Source organism: Zootoca vivipara, chromosome 7 (assembly GCF_963506605.1).
Source record: "Zootoca vivipara chromosome 7, rZooViv1.1, whole genome shotgun sequence".
NCBI lineage: Eukaryota > Metazoa > Chordata > Lepidosauria > Squamata > Lacertidae > Zootoca > Zootoca vivipara.
In genome coordinates this window covers 36,515,778-36,536,311 of record NC_083282.1, presented here as the reverse complement: position 1 = coordinate 36,536,311, position 20,534 = coordinate 36,515,778, and the positions used below count along the sequence as shown (strand labels likewise).

The following is a 20,534-nucleotide window of genomic DNA, read 5'->3' as shown; positions in this document are numbered from 1 at the left end:
GAGGGCAAGTAAGGCCCCCACATAATCATTCACACACACACCATTTGAATGGCAATGTCCATCAACTTTGAATGGCAATGTCCAGCCCCCTCAAATATTTTATTGGAGGGCCAAAGGGATTTGGCTCCTATGACTGGGATAGATAAATATATTTCACTGCAGCCATCTTATGTCCATCTAGTGACTCTGACCCACAGAGATTAATAAGGCATGTGGAAATATCAAGGCTTCTCCCCATAGCTCCCCAATAGCACCTCCATGTGCCAGCCCCCCTTTTAAAAATTTGGAGGTTAAAAAAAAGGAAATACAAACCTGGATGTTCACACAAGTTGTTGTGCTTGAGTATTTGTGGATCATGGCCAAAGAATTTTAGACTGAGGTGTTAATGACACTAGAAGAAAAATCTTCCTCATTCAAATGCCAATTTAATTAATAGTGCTAAAGCCTGCTCTAGGCCAAAAGTATCACTGATGGAATAGACAGAAACACACACCTGTCTTCCGAGCAGCCTGTGCCAGCAAGGTGAAAAGTTAAAAATCCACTAATGGTGGAGGCAGTGAGGCCCACTGAACAATCTATAAAATGGTGGTGTCAAGAAATTACACAGTTGTCAAGTGCTAACTTGGTAACACTAGTAAGTGTCTAATTACACCCTTTCCTGTGAAGTAACATAGCAATTAGCCAACAGATTCCTTGGAAAAACAATGGTTTTTCTGTAAATAAGCAATAAAGTTAAACTAGTGTGGTAACTATTATACGAAGCCAATAAAATTGGATTCTGGCACATGGGATGATTTGCGTATCAGCTGTAGAACACTTAGAAGCATGGCTTCCAGCAGCACTATGAAAATGTCAACCTACAGGATCATTTTTCATCTTCATATACAGTGGTACCTCGGTTTATGAACACAATTGGTTCCGGAAGTCTGTTCATAAACTGAAGCGTTCATAAACTGAAGCGAACTTTCCCATTGAAAGTAATGAAAAGTGGATTAATCCGTTCCAGACGGTCCGCGGAGTAACCGTTCATAAACTGAAGCAAACTTTTCCATTGAAAGTAATGGAAAGTGGATTAATCCGTTCCAGACGGGATCGTGAAGTACTTAAACTGAAGCGTTCATAAACTGAAACGTGGGTGTAATTGGTTCCGGAAGTCTGTTCATAAACTGAAGCGTTCATAAACTGAAGCGAACTTTCCCATTAAAAGTAATGGAAAGTGAATTAATCCGTTCCAGATGGGTCCGCGGCGTTCATAAACCGAAAATTCATAAACCGAGGTGTTCATAAACTGAGGTTCCACTGTATAGTTACCATGTTCTATATCATGTTGAGGATAATTTCCCAAAGTTTCATTATCTGGCAGCAGGTTTTCAAAAGGGCATTTTACACATGAGTAAAACAGCCAGAAGCATGACATGAAAGGTGACTCAGAATATCTCATTTTTCCTAAAGTTCAGACCTCTCTAAGAAAACAGAGATCAGGTTAAGAACTCTTTATTGTAGTGATAGTTTTGCTTTCTCATTTGGTGAAATGACAAGAAATTTTATGTTAGGAACAAAATCAGGTGAGCTTAGGACAAAAAACCACTTACATTGGTAGAGCATGCTACATTAGTCACAAAACTCCTCCCCTCAACAAAATGAAATGAAAAGTCTATACTGTATGTTTTAACAATATTCTCTTCTTAGAATTAAGAAAATGTGGCAAGATATTAACTAAAATGTGTTTTACATGCAACATTTATTGTGATCAATGTAACAGCACAACAATGCAAATAATTTAGAATATGTTGCCATGTGCAACATTTAAGCTACAGTCATATCTCATGTCCGCTGCAGGTTGCGTCTTTTCAAATTATAGACGCGCCGAACCCGGAAGTCCCGGAACGGGTTACTTTCGGGTTCAGCACGTCTGTAACCTGCGTGCATGCGCAGAAGCGCTAAACCGTACTTTGCACATGCCCAGAAGCGGCGCTTCAGGATGCGGCCTTTTCAGGTTGCAAATGGGCCTCCGGAATGGATCCCGTTCGCAACCAGAGGTATCACTGTAGTTTTAAAAAGTAACAGAAGAGACTCCCTTTTTTAGTGCTGAGTTTGGGCACATCTGAGTGCTCCCTACGGAGAGTTTGCTGGCTCACCCAATTGTTTCCCTGACTCCAGTGCTAAGAAGGATTGTCTGTTCTCCTGATAGAAGCTTACAAATGTCTCATTGGTCACTACAGAATTACCCTAAATCTTTTGGCTGCTTTCATGCCTTTATTCACAATAAATCAAGCGGACCACAGTTGAAAATGAAATTTCCAGTGCTAATTCAACTATCCAACTGTCAATGCCTTTCAAAAGCCTTAGCAAGCCATCAGTCTCATCACCTAATTCTGCATGATTTGGAGTTGATCATATCAACTAAGGTTGCAGTGCTATACCCACTTACCTGGCAGTAAACTCCACTGAACTAAACAAGAATTAATTCTCGGTAGACATGCAATGGATTGCACTTTGAGCAAATCACAAATGGCAGCAGAAATGACCCACATCAGAAGAACAAAAAGAATAGCATAGGTGACTTTCTTCTAACCTGGGGTTTCAAACAAATGGAAGCTAGAAGGCTAAGTGAATATAACATTCCATTGATCACAGAAGGTAACCAAGATGGTGTCACTCATGCCCACCAGACCATCTTTCATTTCACACATCTTTTGCTCAAATACGCCAATAGTTGTGAGACTGTGGGGAGGATGGGTTGCTGAAGAATATGAGCAAATTTTGATTTCAGCAGCCAATCCTTAATTGAACATGGTTGACAGCCAACTAGACACCATAATTTTTCTTGCTGTTACCTGACAGGGTTCGTCTCCACTGGCACAATATTTCTCCACCTGATTTGGAATGGTTCCCTAACATACTTCAGGATTTTATAACACAGACACAATGCTTAGTAGGTTCCCAAGACCACCTGGCTTTTCTTCCCAGACCCTCTGAAGGGAATGCCGAAAAGAAGAGGTAATGGGAAAGATCTGTTGTACAAACTACCTTCCACTCACAATGTTGGATACAATTCTCAATGTAAAAAGCCACAATAGACAAGTTTAAAATTATTGCCTTACCAGGATCAAACTGCACTAATCTCGCTGTACTGTGTCTGAAGTCCAAGCCAACTCTTGCTGATACTTCTTGGACCTTAAAAATAAGAACACACAATTAAGCAGCCTTCTTACTGAATAGATGAAATGTTCTTAATAGAACATTTTTTTTAAAAAAAAAAGCTTTAGGGACTCATTACTTTTCTTACCTTTATTCCAACAAATGAGGGCTCTGCACTCTCTCCTGTTCGTTGAAGCTTAATAGGAAGAGACCCAATGTTTTCACAGACTCGATAGCATGTTTCTGCCAGTTCTATACGGGACCACTTTATTTCAAGACTGATGGTGAAACAGTATTAAAAGGAAAACATTATATTGGAGCCACAATGATCTCCGTTGCTGTAATTAAAGGCACAGTAAAGAATAATGAATCCCATTTACTACTTGTAGAAATGTGTGTAGGAACTGACGTTAGCATTGAATGCTGGAAGAATAAAAAAGCTTTGCTGCCTCATAAAGATATCTTCCCAGAAACATGGAATTACTGAAGCCAGCATGCATGTAGTCGTGCCTGTAACACTTACCTGCATTATGCCGTTTCCTTAAACAATGTATTACTCAAAATGTATTACTTCAAAATTAGTCTAGACTCCAGACCTTGAACGTATAGATTCAACATAAAATAGATTTGAATCTCTCTGTCACCCATAGAGTAAGCAATTAGAAAAACAAAACATTCATGCTCTTACTGCTCCTTTACTACATTAAACATGTGTATAAATCAGGCATCCCCAAACTGCGGGCCCTCCAGATGTTTTGGCCTACAACTCTCATGATCCCTAGCTAAGAGGACCAGTGGTCAGGGAAGATGGGAATTGTAGTCCAAAACATCTGGAGGGCCGAAGTTTGGGGATGTCTGGTATAAATGGATAGTCAAAAGTGTCTTATGGGATATATTATCGACTTAAAGTGATTTGAATAATATACCCATGGCTCTAAATTGCTAGAACAGAGTGCATTCTCAAGGGGAAAGCCATAGACATGTTCTCTATAGCAATCATATTTCTTAAAATGTATTCTGGTTTGTGCTGAGGATTGCTAAGGATTGTCAATAGTTCCCATCTTTCCTACAAGCAGCTCACATGGTGTACTCTGTTCTTTCCCCAGCCCCACAAGCTATGAAAAGATGGACACTTCTTTCCAAACTCAAGACCTTCCTGCAAAGATATGAAGCATATACAACCTCAAAACAAACAAAAAACAAGTCCCTGTGAAAATTCAGCAGTGTTTCAGTTTGCATTTCTTTTAATATATACATCTTTGTATATAATGCTGTCTAGTATACATATTTTTGCAAAGCAAATTTCCCCTTATATAATGAATTTTGCATGCTATTTTGACTATTATATGCATTTTAAATTATATTGCAAAATTCAGAGAAGTGCAAACTTCAAAGACCATATTCCCTCATATGAATTTGCCCAGGCTCTGAGATCTTCCGGGGAATTCCTTCTTTTGTTTCTGCTGCCCTTACAGGTGTACTTTGTAGGTACATGGGAAAGGCTTCTCCCAGCATTTGGCTTCTCCCAGAATTTGGAACTCCCCACCTAGACTGGCTCTCTTCCTGGTTGTCCTACTTTCAGCAGACGTCTTTCTTGTTCCAACAGCAACTGGCTGATTTTATGAAAAGGGCTGGTGCTGCGATGTTTTCCTTGTAGCAATCGGTATGTGATCTTTTATATGCATATATTTATTATAATTTTACAGTCATACCTTTGTTTACGACCACAATTGGTTCTGCGGAGCCAGTCGCTCCCCGAGATCGATGCTCCCCAAGGCACGCTTGGGCACGTGCATGAAGACCAATAGAGTGTTTATGCGCATGCACGCACTGCGCAGAGCGCTTCTATGCACCCGAGCGCTGCAGAACCCGGATGTAAACACTTCCAGATCCGCTGTGGTCGGAAACTGAAGTGGTCGCAAACCGAGGTTTGACCATAATAAGGTTTACTTTTTAATAGTTGCTTTTTAAACAATTGCTATTTTTTTAAAATGAGATTTATATCCTACTCATTGGATCCTCAAAGCTATTTATAAATTTTGCTTCATCTTACACCCTTCCCCCTGATTCCTTAGCCTTTGCTGTGGAGCATGATTCTCAGTAGCCGTTCCACCCTGATAACATTCTACATACCGTATTTTTCCATCTGTAAGATGCCCCCATGTATTTGGGGGGACTACAATTTAAGAAAATGTGGGGAGATGTATCTGTGTATAAGACACCCTCAAATTTCTGACATTCCTTTTTAGAAAAAAAAACTATAATTATACACGGAAAATATACGGTATTCCTCTTATAACAAACAATAATTAAAATAAGGCAAACACCATTACTTTGTGGCTCTGAAGTACTGTTAGAAAATGAAGTCCCACATGATGTCACCCCTTGGCAGCAGCTTGAAAGTCCCTGCCCCCCTGAGACTACAGATCAGTTTCAATGTCTCAGGAGAAAAAGCAGGTGCTGCTCTGTTTCCAGTGTGATTCTGCTGATATGGAGCATTTCATTCATTTCATTTCATTTCACTCCAATTCATGAATGGCTTCCTATGAAATATCATAGGATATCATAAAAACATCATCACCAACAAAAACATACTGAAGTGTGATCCAGATAGGCCTTTGAAATATGTATTCCTTCCTCCCCGCCACCTCAACAAACTTTTATTGACATTTTCGCAAAGTTGCTGTAATTTTGCATGTTCTATGCTGCCTTGCTATACAGTGGTACCTTGGGTTAAGAACGTAATTCGTTCCAGAGGTCCGTTCTTAACCTGAAACTGTTCTTAACCTGAGGTACCAATTTAGCTAATGGGGCCTCCCGCTGCTGCCGCGCTGCCGGTGCGCGATTTCTGTTCTCACCCTCAAGCAAATTCTTAAACCCGAGGTACTATTTCTGGGTTAGCGGAGTCTGTAACCTGAGGCATCTGTAACCCGAGGTACCACTGTATATTTTATGAAAAGTTTGACCTGTAAATATTTAAATAATAAAACAATTTCACCTATAAAAAAACCATCAAATCAATTTCATATATAGACTAAGATATTTATTTATATATAAAAAAAATCTCTGCTCAAAAACCTGGTGGGAATAGGAAGGTCTTCAATAGTTGCCGAAAAGACAACAGAGATGGCCACACTAAAGACAGAGTTCTTGATATGAAGAATGCCTTCTCCTGCAGAGCAGAGTGATCCATTGGGGATATAAGAAGAGGGGTTATATTTTAAGGACCTAAAACATCTTTTTAGGTGCACAAGCTATTTCCTTCCTCCTAGAGCTGTGGAGCTCTTTATTTATTTTCAGTATTTATGCATTCCTCTCTCTGAATTTCTTCCCATCATATATTCACCCACTGATATATGAACAAGTGCAGATTTAAGACGCCATGGTAATGGTTTACTTATTCTATGAGACTTTAATAAATAACAACAGCGGCAAGCAACAAACAGCCTGAAAAGTTTTGCTTCCAGGCTTCATTTCATAATGCAAAGTGTGTTCTGTCCACATGATATACAGCTTCATAGTCACTTCTGAGTTGCTTTAGAAGCAGTAAAACTGTACCTTGCAAGGATTTAAAATCATTGTTCTGCAGCAATGATTTTTTGAGCAACAGAGAAGTTAAAATGTATTGGGTTGCAAATGGGAGGAGAGTGGGATAAAGAGCATCCCCAGACAGTATTTTCTAAGGCTCCTGGTTGCATATTGTACTGCAGAATTGGGAGTTTTTGAAATGTCCCTGGTAAAGATTGTTTTGTTCTCACTGCAGGGAGAACCGCTGTGACACAGACTGCATATCCTCTGCTGGGCACTCCTTACCAACTGATTAGGCCTGTCCTGGACTGTAATACTTATTGTGCTACATCTGCACTGCAGCAAAAGAATACATCCAAAAGTTGCAATTAATTAAAATTAATTCATCTAGACATTCTGTTAGAGACGGCTTACACATTATGCTCCCTCTAATAAGAGGTATTGTTGTCAGGGAGACTTGCATGTGCTCCCACCTAGCACAGCCTCCAGAAGAGCATTGTAAGCAAATGGTATCATATGAGCAGGTGGAGGAAGCTCAGACTTGTTCCACTTTCCCACTCTGCTATTCCTTGCTATAGCTAGGATTCTCAGACCTATTCCTCCAGTTCTGGGTACCTCAGACAGGTACCCCTCATTCCATTGTTGAGACCTGATATGCCACCCTGTATTTCCTCTCCAACCACTTAATCCAGATTTAGTTTTTCCATGGAAAATCCAATATTTGGGTAGGGGGGGGGGAAGGACTCTGCCGATGCCCTGTTTGCAGTATTCAAATGATGCATTTACAATATTAAGCCCCTGCCTGATGGTGAAATGGGAAACAGGCTAGATGTTTTTTTTGCAGTTCTTTCTTTCACCAGTTCTACTATGTATAGGATTGGTGAACTGTGTTGTCACTTCATATCTGTAGTTTCTCACACTATTCCATGTCACACACACACACACACAGAGAGAGAGAGAGAGAGAGAGAGAGAGAGAGAGAGAGAGAGAGAGAGAGAGAGAGAGAGAGAAAATAAATATGAGCAGCACTTTATTACGGTCTGGCCCAGGCATTCCCCAAACTGCGGCCCTCCAGATGTTTTGGCCTACAACTCCCATGATCCCTAGCTAACAGGACCAGTGGCCAGGGATGATGGGAATTGTAGTCCCAAAACAGCTGGAGGGCTGAAGTTTGGGGATGGCTGTTCTAGCCTCTTGCTGGAATAAGGAACAAAAGGGCACAAAACACTTTATAATGCTTTTCACATCACTTCCCTAGATTTATATTGAAATATTATCTGAATCCTATGGTGGGGACCACAAACCAAAGGCACTAAACCTTCTCAATGGAGAATACCACAGAATCAACCAGTTCCTTTTAGTATGATGCTAATATTCAGAGTTGTATGTATGTACCTTGAACCATTTCTTCCATGCAGTGTTAAACTCCACGCAAGCTATGAAGTGTCCATCTTTTCATAGCTTGTGGGGCAGGGGAAAGAACAGAGTACACCACATGAGCTGCTTGTAGGAAAGATAGGATATAAAAGGAGTAAGTAAGTAAGAAAATTCTTATTAAGCATATTCATACTTACATTTCTGGAACTATTGTGTTGCCTGCTCTGTCTGAAACTTCAAATTCAAAGGTATCTGAAGTTACCTCAGTGGTAGGATTTAAGATGTACCGAATATTATGCTGGTTTAAGTCACGTTGTGTAAAAGAGTTTTGCAGAAGACGGCCTGTTGTAGAATGAAAGAGAGAGTCTGTGCAACAGCATAAAGTAAATATATATTTTTCTATACAGGATGTTAAACAGTAACTTTAATTTTTAGCCTTCACATTACAATATTCAGTTATAGCTCCAAACGCTTTGAAACTCAAATTATTTTAAAGCTGTCTAACCTTATTCCAGATAATTATTTCCATCATGTTAAAAATGACAGCTGAGACAAGGCAACTTTTCAAACAAATGTTTTAAGACAGTGTTTCAGAGGCTGCAGAGGCTGGCAAATGTTAATTACTTTATTAGATAACCAGTGAGTCACATAATTGCCATGCTTGTTGGAAACAAATTAGACTCTTATGCATTTAACTTACATGTAAATGGCCCTCTAATTTATATGTGAATTATGTTTTTATACAATAATAGGTTGAATTTCACAGGTGAGGTCTGTAAAATTGCCAATTCAAACCATTTCCCCTCACATAATAAAGCCTGAACACATGTAGAGTGTGCACACAAATCTTTACTAATCCAGTACAGAAGAGAAATAGAGTGAGATAATTCCTTTCTTTCATTAAACTCTCGTTGTGCTTGAACCTGCCTCACCAGAACTGGCAGGAAACAGATGCCACTGAAGAGGGAGATGGACAATCTGTGACCCTCTGGAGGGTTTGGGATTATAGTTCTCATCATCACTGACTATGCTGGCTGGATTTGGAGTCCAACAATATGTAGAGGGCCACAAGTCCCCTATACCCTTGACATGGTAACCATTTTGCTTACTTTAATATGTGCAACCTTTCCGCCCCTGCAAAGGCTGATTATGCACATGATTAAAACACATGAAGGGCAAGCATGCACTCCATACATCATGTGGTCCTTTCCACATCTATGGCATTAATACTGGTGATTTGTGCTCATAATGAAAGAGTCACACAATCTGTTCTCCATGTGCACAAATGGAAAGAGAAGCACACAAAGCAGGTAGTCAAGGAACAGCCCTGGGTTGCGAAAGAATTGGCATAGTTTACTATTTCGTTCTCCTGCTAGTATTGATCTATATAACAGTGTGAGGAGCAAGTGGCTCTTTTGGGTAGCAGATAAGGCACTGGGTGGAATCCTTTTAGTCTAACATTAGGCGGGTGTGTGTGATGTGGTACATCACCTCCCCCAAATAACTGTGTGATAATATGGCACCCTATTATAGGGGTCTAGTTCGAGGTCTCTATACCAAAGCCAAGGTGTGTGGCAGAAGGGCTGTGGCGAATTTGAAACTGTTATGTCATGTTTTTGTTTCACAACCAACCTATCGAAGGGTTAACCCAGTCTCCCTGGTTAACTGGCAGCAACATTCCATGGGAGGCGTGGCCTGCATGGGGTTTAAATGGAAAGGGGAACAGTTATGTCAGTTGTTGGTTGGGGTTTTTTTTGTGTGGGAGCTTGGGTGGTTGTGGAGAAGGTAGACTTTAGAGTAGATGAAGTAGTGGATAGGTATTCTGTTATTTGATTGCCAAGAACATTACCTGTGAAGTTAAGTTTGTACCAATGTTACCAGAAAGCAACCATTAAGATTCAAGCCAATAAATATCCATCTTTAAAGTGTCACATTAGTAATCGTCTATTTCATTTTCCAGCTAAGGTACCCAGGAACCCAGGTGGTGGGGAACTCTTTTAAACCGTCAAAACTGCCTTTTAGAGGAGAAAGGTTAGTTTGTGGCTGAGAGTGCACCAAGAAAGGGGGGGGCTAAAGGAGGAGACAGGTTCTGAGTGATAATAAAGTTACCTCAGGAAGGAGGCTAGCTTTACAGTAAGGGAGGTTCTAGTGAAGGGAAACCCTTATCTGAGTGCACATAGGAACAGTCTTATTTATAGCCCCAAGTCTATATAGGTACCTGGTCACGTTTAGGCTGGAAGAGGACTCTCTTTTATTTTTGAAAACCCACAAGTGCTAGAGGGTTTAAAGAAAGGCTAGAGGGATAAGTGGGAGGTTTGATTTACCTCAGAAATCCCTGTTAGTGCTTTTAATAATTGAGAGGTCAGAGTTATAAGACTGAAAGTGAGAGGACTTTCGTCGCAAGGGCCATAGAGCTTCCTTCAGCAGCTTGGAAGGGCCATCTGTGTAGTCCTGAGTCTTGCTGAGGACCCTTTGAACCTAGGCTTGACCCTGTCACGTGTCAACCTTCCACCACAGGGCTGAGAGGGATATACACCCAATGGCTAAGCCAAAATCAACCTACATCTGGAAACAATAAAGTTGTGGCCTAATCCCAGAATGCTGTCCTGTTCGGTTTGTTCACCTTCATAGGTCCAGCCCCTAAATCAAGAGTTTAAAGAAATAAAAGACCTGTTCCAGAATTTTCAAGATGTCCAAAGAAAGGATCTCTCCGAACACTGAAGACGAGTTCCTCATCTCTACTATTGGCATCTGTGACTTTCAAGTTGTGAACAGTGATTGGTACTGCAAACCTCCCATCTTTCAGGTTTTGTACAGTGGTTGGACTTGCCTTTACAATGAGTTTTGGAACCATTTTATCTTGATATTCTACCTGTTAAGAGAACACATTTGGAATAAAATTAAGGTGAAAAGGAGAATTTGTATTGTTTGTTAATTCTAAAGCCGTGGCCAATGGCCTAGGGAGAATATCTGGAGAGCCAGAGGATTCCCACCTCCTGTTCTATACATTGTATTCAACTTGAATATTACACATGAAACGTGAAATTGCATTTTGCTCCACTTAATAATTAAGTTAGTTGCATGAAAATACAGACACTACGTTTCCGAGCACAGTTCAAAGTGTTGGTGCTGTCCTTTAAAGCCCTAAACGGCCTCGGTCCAGTATACCTGAAGGAGTGTCTCCACCCCCATCATTCTGCCTGGACTTTGAGGTCCAGTGCCGAGGGCCTTCTGGCAGTTCCCTTGCTGCGAGAAGCCAAGTTACAGGGAACCAGGCAGAGGGCCTTCTCAGTAGTGGCACCCGCCCTGTGGAACGCCCTCCCACCAGATGTCAAAGAGAACAACAACTACCAGACTTTTAGAATACATCGGAAGGCAGCCCTGTTTAGGGAAGCTTTTAATGTTTGAGAGACTACTGTATTTTAATATTTTGTTGGAAGCCGCCCAAAGTGGCTGGAGAAATCCAGCCAGATGGGCGGGGTATAAATAAATTATATTATTATTATTATACAATTGGGAAAACACAAAAACCAGCATGACATCTCACACAGCAGTAGGTTCCCAATACAAAGAATTTTATTCCCTCCATTTCCCACTTTTATTTTTAGTAGTTGTAAGGATTCTGGGATTTCAAATGAGCTATTATTTATGTATCAGGACAATGGGGAATGGCTTCAAAGGGCATCTGGATTCTGATGCATTGGCAAAATAAACCATCTAGTGATAAAATACAAAAAAAATAAGTACAGATTGTATAGATTTGATGTGGTTATTCTGAAAACAAGGAACGGCATCTTAAAAATGGTGGACAGGTGCTAAAAGAGAAAGGGAAGGATTAATAGGCTCTATGTTTGGGCATGGCTGGAAAGCTGGAGAAATTACGGAAAGACAGGGCACAGTACTGTAACTCCTGGTGTTGATGTTTTGGGGGAAACCAGAAAAAGGGAAGTGGGTTACAGCCAGAGGCTGAATTAAGATGGATCGCTAGATTTGTTGACTGGGGAAAAGGATTCAAGGGCTGGGATTAGTTGCAAAGGAACATGGAATAGAAAGCACAAGCTTTTTCAGTTTTTTAAAAAACCATCCAAGTATGCCATCCCCCTACAGCTTGGGTCATGCTCCTTCAAGCATTCAGCTGACTGGCAGTTTCAATCTGAAATTAGACCAGAAAGGGGGAATGACGGTATTTCAGTCCACTGTGGTGATGTGTAGTCCCCAAAGAAGGAACAACCCTACCTTCCCCGTTGACATCATTGTAATTCGGCCAAGTGTTGAGTTTTATACCACTGAGATGCTCATCTATCCAAACTTTTTTCACCTGTTCTGATAATTCACCATCCTCTGGGAGATACACCTTCATGCCACTGTCCAACCAATTAGTTGCTTGACTGACTGCATTCTGCAGTCCTTAAGTGATGGTTCCCTATCTGACATCTTATGACAACTGATTAGTAAACTAGGCCATGAGATTTAAGAAACATGCTATTTAGGAGCTACTTCCCATTAACTCCTTGTGTTCCAAAACCTGCAATTCTCCTAAAACTGCACCATGAGTTATAACAATAAGAGATTAAGATAGGTTTTGAATTTATAAGGTAACCTATAACTTTAAGGCTACACACTTACTTTGGAGTAAGTTCCATTGAACTCAGAGGCATTTACTACAAAGTAATAAAAGAAAAAGCACAGGGTCGGGGTGTACACATTGCAGCTGTTCACAGTAAAGAGAAACCCCCCACTCCACGTTTTAACATATAAAAGCATATTTTAAAATGCAAGTGTCTCCCAAGACTGTTCAATAAACCATGACAAAACTGGGTTACTCAAAAATGCACCCTTAAAACAGGAACAGCAAGCCACAAAAAGCAAAGACCTAAATAGACTGAACCTGATCACCATAGCTGCCAAGTTTTCACTTTTCTCGCGAGGAAGCCTATTCAGCATAAGGGAAAATCCCTGTAAAAAAGGGATAACTTGGCAGCTATGCTGATCACCCTGTGAGGTTTTGGAGGGTTTGGCCATAGTTAAGAGCAGCAAGGGATCAGTTAAATGTCATTTAGAATTTCACTGCATTTGGTCAGGAACATGTTCTCACATGAGAGCTGGTCAAACCAATCTTTCCGAAACACTGATTTCTGAACTTTTGCCAGGTGTCTCTCTCTGGTGGCCACCGAGGCTGATTTACCAGACATGTTAAGCTTCTCAGTCTTGAATAAGCAGTTAAATGTGTACCCAATGTCAAGCAGCAGGTTTAAAGGCGCAGAGCTAAATTTCACAGGTAAACAGCAACGCTTAGATGTTACTCCATGGAAATCAGTGGGTCTTGGGACCAAATCATGCAACCAGTTTAGAGGCTTGTTTTGAATGTTCCTGACCATCTCTGACCACCCCATGGATCTGGATTCTGATGATTATCACAGTAATACTCACAAAAGGTTATTTGTGGTTTGATTAACCAGACACAAAGGACAGCTCCTATACTATACAGTTGCACAGGAGATGGGATTTTGGCACATATCTTATGAGGAAAAGGAAAGCAAACCTGCCCCCCCTTCCCCCATTCTGTGTGATTATTATGAACCGTTCCTCCTTTGTATCTGCTCACTCTGTGTTTGGCTCACACTGTTGAGCTTACATGGCCATTTCCATCCAAGGTCATGCCCTCCTAACTATAGGCACAGTTAGAATGCATAGCTGCCAAGTCTCCCGTTTCCCCCGGGAAACCCCCGTTTTTACTTACCTTTTCCCGGTGGTCCCCCGTATCACTTCGTCTCCCGTTTTTCTCTGTTATTTTCTCCTGCCGGCGGCCATTTTTTTCCTTTCTGATTTGCCCTTCTATGGGCACAAAAAATGGCCGCCGCCAGCTTCAAAAGTCGCATCTACGCATGACCGGAAGTGCATAGATGCGACTTCCGGTGTTGGCGGCAGCCATAGATGGGCGGGGCGACACCGGAAGTTGTGTCGACGCACTTCCGGTTATGCGTAGAAGCTACTTTTGAAGCCGGCGGTGGCCATTTTTGGTGCCCATAGAAGGGCAAAGTGACACCGGAAGTTACGTCGACACAACTTTCGGTGTCACATGGCTGCCGGTCCCGGATTCTGCAGTCCAGGACTTGGAATGTAAGAGAATGGCTAAGATTGAGACTTTCCATGAAGTGAACTCAAATCGCAGGACACTCCAGCTGGAGGAAGAAAAGGGAGGTGACGATAGCTGGTTTCTCCTTCCCCTGCGCCCCTGAAAATTTGTTCTGGAGGGTTGGGGGACCCTACATAACAGTGTGGGAGGCAATGCTTGTGTCTGCTAGAGTAAAAGAAATATTTGTGGAAATTGGCTCCCTCCCTCTTCCTCCAGTGGGAGCTTTTCTTGACTCTCAAACCTTCCATGAACAATGGCTAGTTTCTATCTCCACTGTTGGAGGCTGTATGCCTTTGAACGCCTCCCAGATGCTCAGGTCCTTCTTTTGGACTTATGTACTATTGACATTTATTTTGTTGGCCACTGTGAGAACAGATGGTGAACAAGAAGGGTCGTTGGCCTGATCCAGAAGACTCTTATTATGTTTATGGATAGAAGATACATTCTGGACCCAAGTCAACGGTTAGGGCGCAATTCCCACCATAACGTTTGATACGATAAATTCATCAACTTTTCCCTCTCAGGTGGTAAAATACTGTCTTGCCTCATGTGAGTGCATTTACCATGTTTAGAAAAAAGAAGAAATATATTTAATTTCTATACACACCTGTATTGTAAATTCTGTGGAGGCATCTGTCAGTTGCCCATTAACCAAAAATCCATGGTTGACTTTGTCCGTAGCTATAAATGAGAATTTATCAATGTGTCCACCTCCTCTATTGTGCTTGTAGTACACTTTTGCGTTATCCACATCCAGCTGTGTAAACTGGCCCGAGTAGATGACAGTTTCCCCCACGTATAAATGTCCATATTGTGGATACTGTGTGATGAGGTAGGTGAGGTTTTTCACTGGACTGTCTACATCTGTAAGCTGAAGAATATCGGAAGTTAAAAAACCTATATTCCCCTCCACAATATGGAGTCCTTTGTTTGTGAGCAGTGTAGGCGGAATCTGGTCGTTGTGCTCAATATTCAATTCTAGGAGGCCTTTTTTCTCCATATGACCATTACTGATGGTAAAGCTATTTCAGAAAAAAAGAGAAGAGAGGAAGATTATTTATTTATTAAAATATGATTCTGTTGTTACACATGGCATTAGACAGAGTTGAATGGCAGTGCCCAGTTCCTGCTTTTAGGACACCATTGGGCATGGTGCTCTCAGTGGATTCAGCTATCTGTGTGCCCATTCATTTGCTTTGCTCTCTGGGCCAGCTTGTACCATTTCATAGAAGGGGAGGACAAAACGTTACTTGTCCTTTCCTTTTCTCCTCCCAATAGTTACTCCTTGGAGCAGGTAGGTGAACTGGCAGTAACAACAAAGGAGCAAGGTCAAGGGGTCTTGGGGACTGGTGGTAGGGAAGAGGAAGGTCGGGATTCTTGGTGAATGGACCTTGACAGGTGCCCAGTTATGCCAACTTCCAATGCCAGTCCTGTGAATGGACTTACTTTGAAAAGCTTGCAATCTAGAACTGAATGAAAAGAGGAGGAAGTAAAAGCAGCCCAGCCAAATTGCTCATGTTGTTGGCTCCTGAAGGGACAATCAGTCAGCCCGTGAGATCTCTGCTGTTCTATATTTTGAAATTTGTGTTTAATATTTTAAAATTGTAAACTGCCTGGGGTCCCTTGACAGAAGGTCAGCATATAAATCTGTTAGATAAATAAATAGATTGAGTCAGAAGCCAGGGGGGGGGAGGCAGAAAAGATATGAATTAATGAAGTTGCAAGTTTACTTGGTTCAACTGAAACCAAAGGCCTAAGAGAACCACTGTCTCTCATCCATAGCCTGTAGGCTTGAGGGGGGTTAGGCCTAACCCAAAGTGGCTTGGAGCTTTTCAGTTCACTTGCCTCTCTTGGTACTGGCAGCAGTGTCCAAAAGGCAGAGCAATGTTGCTATTATGGATGGAAGGAGGAAGGCAAAAAAAAGTAAAGACTGGTGTGTGTCATGGGACTGTTTCAAGCAACCTGCTATGTAGAGCTCCATTCTTGCAACAGATCAAATGTTTATGAACGTTCCACGACAGCACAGTAAATGTTCAGTGTCAATGGATTCACCAGCAAAAAATCCCAAGGGTCAGGTTCACTATTCTGTCTAACTTTGTGCAGTCTTTTCTGACTGGCATAGGCTCTACAAGGTTTCAGGCAGGACCCTTTCAGGATCCTTTACCTGGAGATGACCAGGATCCAACCTCAGCTCTTCTGCATGCAGATCATGTGCTCTGGTCCCAAGTCACACCCCTTTCCACTGAACTGTAGTTCAGGATGTTCCCAGTTCAAGTCTTCCTTCTACCATAAACTCATTAGGCAGCCATAGCTGGGAACCACAATCTGTCAGCCACAACTCACCATCAGCAAGAAGGTAATTGTGATCTACCTAACAGGGTTGTTGCAATTATTGTTCTGGCAATAAGCAAGGAATGATTTGAATCTTCTAAGGCTGTAATCCCATACCTGCCTATTTGGGAGTAAATCCCATTGACCTGAATGGAGCTTTTCCCCTGAGTAGACCGGATATTACTGTCATACTCTAAATGCTACTTGTTATCCATCACCAAAACACAGAACTGTGCCCCATAGGACGACGATTTAATACAGTCATACCTTGGTTTAAGTACGCTTTGGTTTGAGTACTTTCAGTTTAAGTACTCCGTGGACCCATCTGGAACGGATTAATCCACTTTCCATTACTTTCAATCGAAAAGTTCGCTTCAGGTTAAGTACACTTCAGTTTAAGTACTCCGCGGACCGTCTGGACAAGATTAATCCACTTTCCATTACTTTCAATGGGAAAGTACGCTTCAGGTTAAGTACAGAACTCCGGAACCAATTGTGTACTTAAACCGATAGGTTCTTGGCATTTTGTCAGTAGATATTCTCATTTTGTTCTGTTGCCCTCAGTATACGTTTCACTTGCCTAGTCTTCAGAAACACCATTTAAGTTTTTTCTCACTGTGTTCTTTTCAACAAATAACCAAGAATTTATTCAGACACAAAGCTTGGGAGATGTCATATCTTCAGGCACACTGGTTAATTTCCTTATAGCTGCTTTCAGGCTTCTCTGTATGTCAATATCTGCCGCTTCTCTGGATACTTCTCACACATTAGCGCTAATTAAGACAAATGTTGTCTGCTATCAGTGCTACTTTAGTACACACACACACACACACACACACACACACACACACACATCATTTCCAGGGGCTACTGTAAGAAAATTAAGTGAGCTGATAGTGTAGTATAGTGTTCTACAATTACAGCTTCTGACTGCTGTGTGGTGCAAATAGATATTCACCTGAGCCAGGTAAGTACCTGGAGTTTCCTCCAGTTCTATCATAACGCAACAGTGAAAAAGAGCATGGCCGGGCCTCCTTTGCTCGCCATGCTGCCTTTCCGCCGCTATTGATCAGCACTACAGGAGTGTGTCTGCACTGCCTGCCCCTCCCCCTCCCTCTTCCTCCATGCAGAGAGTGTGCTAACTTACATAACAGGCTGTGTAAAGGTCAAGTTACCAGAAAAATTTAGTATGAACACTAGGAATTAAATGACAGGAATCAAATGCTAAAGCATAGCGGAACGTGGCATCAGCTTATAGAGAAGACTCTAACCATTCATATCTCTAGAACTCTTCTGCTTGAAAATGAAGGCCCTCGCTGTTCTTCAGGTGTGAATGAAGTTGAATCTGTTGGAATTTTTGAGAGATTCCCAGGAATACCAGGCTCAAAAGCTTGACTGCCTGTAGCTGCAGTCCTCTTTCACCTGAAGAAGAAGGACTCCCTAGTAATCTAGGGTACAAATTTTTCAGTTCATTTAAAGTTATCTCTTTCTTTCACCCATCAGCAAAATAGGCTCCCAATCCTGCTCTACTCGTCATAATAACTGGGTCCTATTCTTATATTGCCCCTCTTCTTCAAACAAGCTGTCATTTTTAAAATGCAGGCTGTCACTGTCTGTCATGACACAAATTAAAAAGACAACACCCCCCCTCCCGGGGAAAATCCAGGGTGTGTGTAAAGCATGGCAGTGCACCCATTTGCCCCACCCAAGATGCAGGGCTGACTATAACCATGGCCTGCTTCGAGATATGAGGAGCTCACTATTTAAAAAAAGACCAGAAGGCTCAGACTTCTGGCTATTGTACCTTCTCACAATAAGACAGCTTAGCAACTTCAATAAATAAGCAGTATATTTGAACAAACCAATAAAAATAGAACTTTTTCTAAACCAAAAGTTGTTGTGCACAAATGTCCATGTTTGTAAAATCAAGGAACATCCTTGAGTGGAGATGGCACATTGTAATTATGCTTTGATGCACTTTTATGTGCATTGGTTCTTAGGCTATTGATTCCAGAGCTGCACCCCAACCCTGGTCTATAACTGTAGAAATTCAAATTATGCTCTCAAAATAAATCACTCATCCCAGTACCCCCATATTATATCCAACTAATTCTACTTGGCCCTTCTTTGCTCCCATGCATCATTATGGTGTGACGTACACATCATGCACATACCGCACATCGCAGAATCTTTCGGTCATTTGTTTTCTGTCTGTCTGTTGTCTGTCTGTCGATTCCCTATCCCACCCCTGCTAATAGGCTGAGTTCTTGTGCAGCCACAGAATGTTTGTGACCATTATACCGAACAAAACAGAAGGTAATGGAATACAGTACTGATATAGATTAAAAGCCAATGCCCAAACAGGGGTGGAGGAAGGGGGTGCGGTGGAGGCAGTCCACCCTGGGTGTCACCACTGATGGGGGTGACAAAATGCTGGGCGGCACTCACTGCAAGGCTTGCAGCGTGCCTGAGCCACTTCTGGGAGTGACATGGTGGCTTGGGTGCCCGCAGACTCTGTGCTGCCCCAAACAGTCCGCCTGCCGCCTCCCCCTCAGCTGTAGGGTGGCAGACAGGCAGACTCCTCAGAGGCCCCACGGAGAGTTCTGTCCCAGCTCGCCCCTGTGCTCAAAAGAAGGAGGAGGAGGAGGAGGAGGAGGAGGAGGAGGAGTTTGGATTTGATATCTCGCTTTATCACTACCCTAAGGAGTCTCAAAGCGGCTAACATTCTCCTTTCCCTTCCTCCCCCACAACAAAAACTCTGTGAGCTGAGTGAGGCTGAGAGACTTCAGAGAAGTGTGACTAGCCAAAGGTCACCCAGCAGCTGCATGTGGAGGAGCGGAGACGCGAACCCGGTTCCCCAGATTACGAGTCTTACCGCTCTTAACCACTACACCATGCTGTGCATCTCAAAGATGCACACATCTAGATACCCAGTTCTCTTCTGCTCTTCAGTCCAAGCAACAAATTCTGACAATTCCACAGTATATAAATACCTTAAACAAACAAACATGCAGAGGAGTCCAAGGTTCAGTGCTGCAAACCCAATAGGGCCTGGCCTGTGCTCTTGGGTGTATGGAGCGATACCTTCCTTTCAACAGAGGAGCCAATCCATTTGTCACAGGGACAGACCTGTAAGTAAGATCTGCTACCTGTGCTGAAATGAATAGGGCAACTTCAAGTGAGCCCTGGAGCTCATACAGCATCAGTAAGAATTCACTGTACTGCAGCAATAAGAGCTTCTTTATTACGGGGCAAGCATGTGCATGCACACGAAACCAGAGATATCTAACCGCAGCACTAAATATTCTCTGGAAATTTTTAAGCAGCTTTGAATTGAAAGGGAGCTTGAACCACGGCGTTTTGTTTTGCTTTTTTTAAAAAAAGAAAAAGAAAAAGAAAGAAATAGGCAGTGCTCCAGTCTCCAACTGCTACTCTTCATGTTTTTAATCACATCTGCTACATAGATGTGGCTATGAATAATTAACGATGCCTCCAACATTACACTCATAGATTACGGTGAAAGAAGCGACTGGTGCACCGTCTTGAACAGCATAAGCCATTTAGGAAACTGTTATCCACTTTCCCTTTATATTTGCTGTGCAATCACTTACTGCTTAAAAGGGTAAATCTTTCATAGCTTTAATTAAAGCATTTAATATAATTTACACTGATGCTCTATGTGCTCAAGGTCTGTCAAAATTGATGCTTTAATAACATGTCATTCCCTCTCTCTCTCTCTCTCTCTCTCTCTCTCTCTCTCTCTCTCTCTTTCCCCTCCCCCCTCTCCACTCTCCCGACTGGCCTGAAATCTGTTAAAATTACCACTAATCTAATTGGGAACAAAGTTGTCAAATGCACACAGCTCTGACAGTTTGTCTTTCTGCAAACTGCCAACAGATTGCAAGTTACGCATGTGTTGCGCAGATGGGTAAGTTAAAAGGAACACACCAAAAAAAAAAAAAGCAATTTATTAAATCACCTGGAACCAGCAGCTCCATTCCAAAAATAGTGAGAATGAAAT

General features: G+C 41.9%; 1 protein-coding gene across 2 annotated transcripts in view; it reads right to left on the bottom strand.

Moving 5' to 3' along the window:
* The window catches only part of LOC118088169 (FRAS1-related extracellular matrix protein 1-like), a 110,583-nt gene that overhangs the window by 15,305 nt on the left and 74,744 nt on the right, over positions 1-20,534 (bottom strand). For both annotated transcript variants that reach the window (XM_035121449.2, XM_035121448.2), the window contains exons 25-29: positions 14,790-15,204; positions 10,717-10,918; positions 8,244-8,388; positions 3,290-3,419; positions 3,105-3,177 (exon numbers count right to left, since the gene is read on the bottom strand). In XM_035121449.2, coding sequence (XP_034977340.1) covers positions 3,105-3,177; positions 3,290-3,419; positions 8,244-8,388; positions 10,717-10,918; positions 14,790-15,204 — 965 coding nt within the window. The remainder of the gene's footprint in view (positions 1-3,104; positions 3,178-3,289; positions 3,420-8,243; positions 8,389-10,716; positions 10,919-14,789; positions 15,205-20,534) is intronic.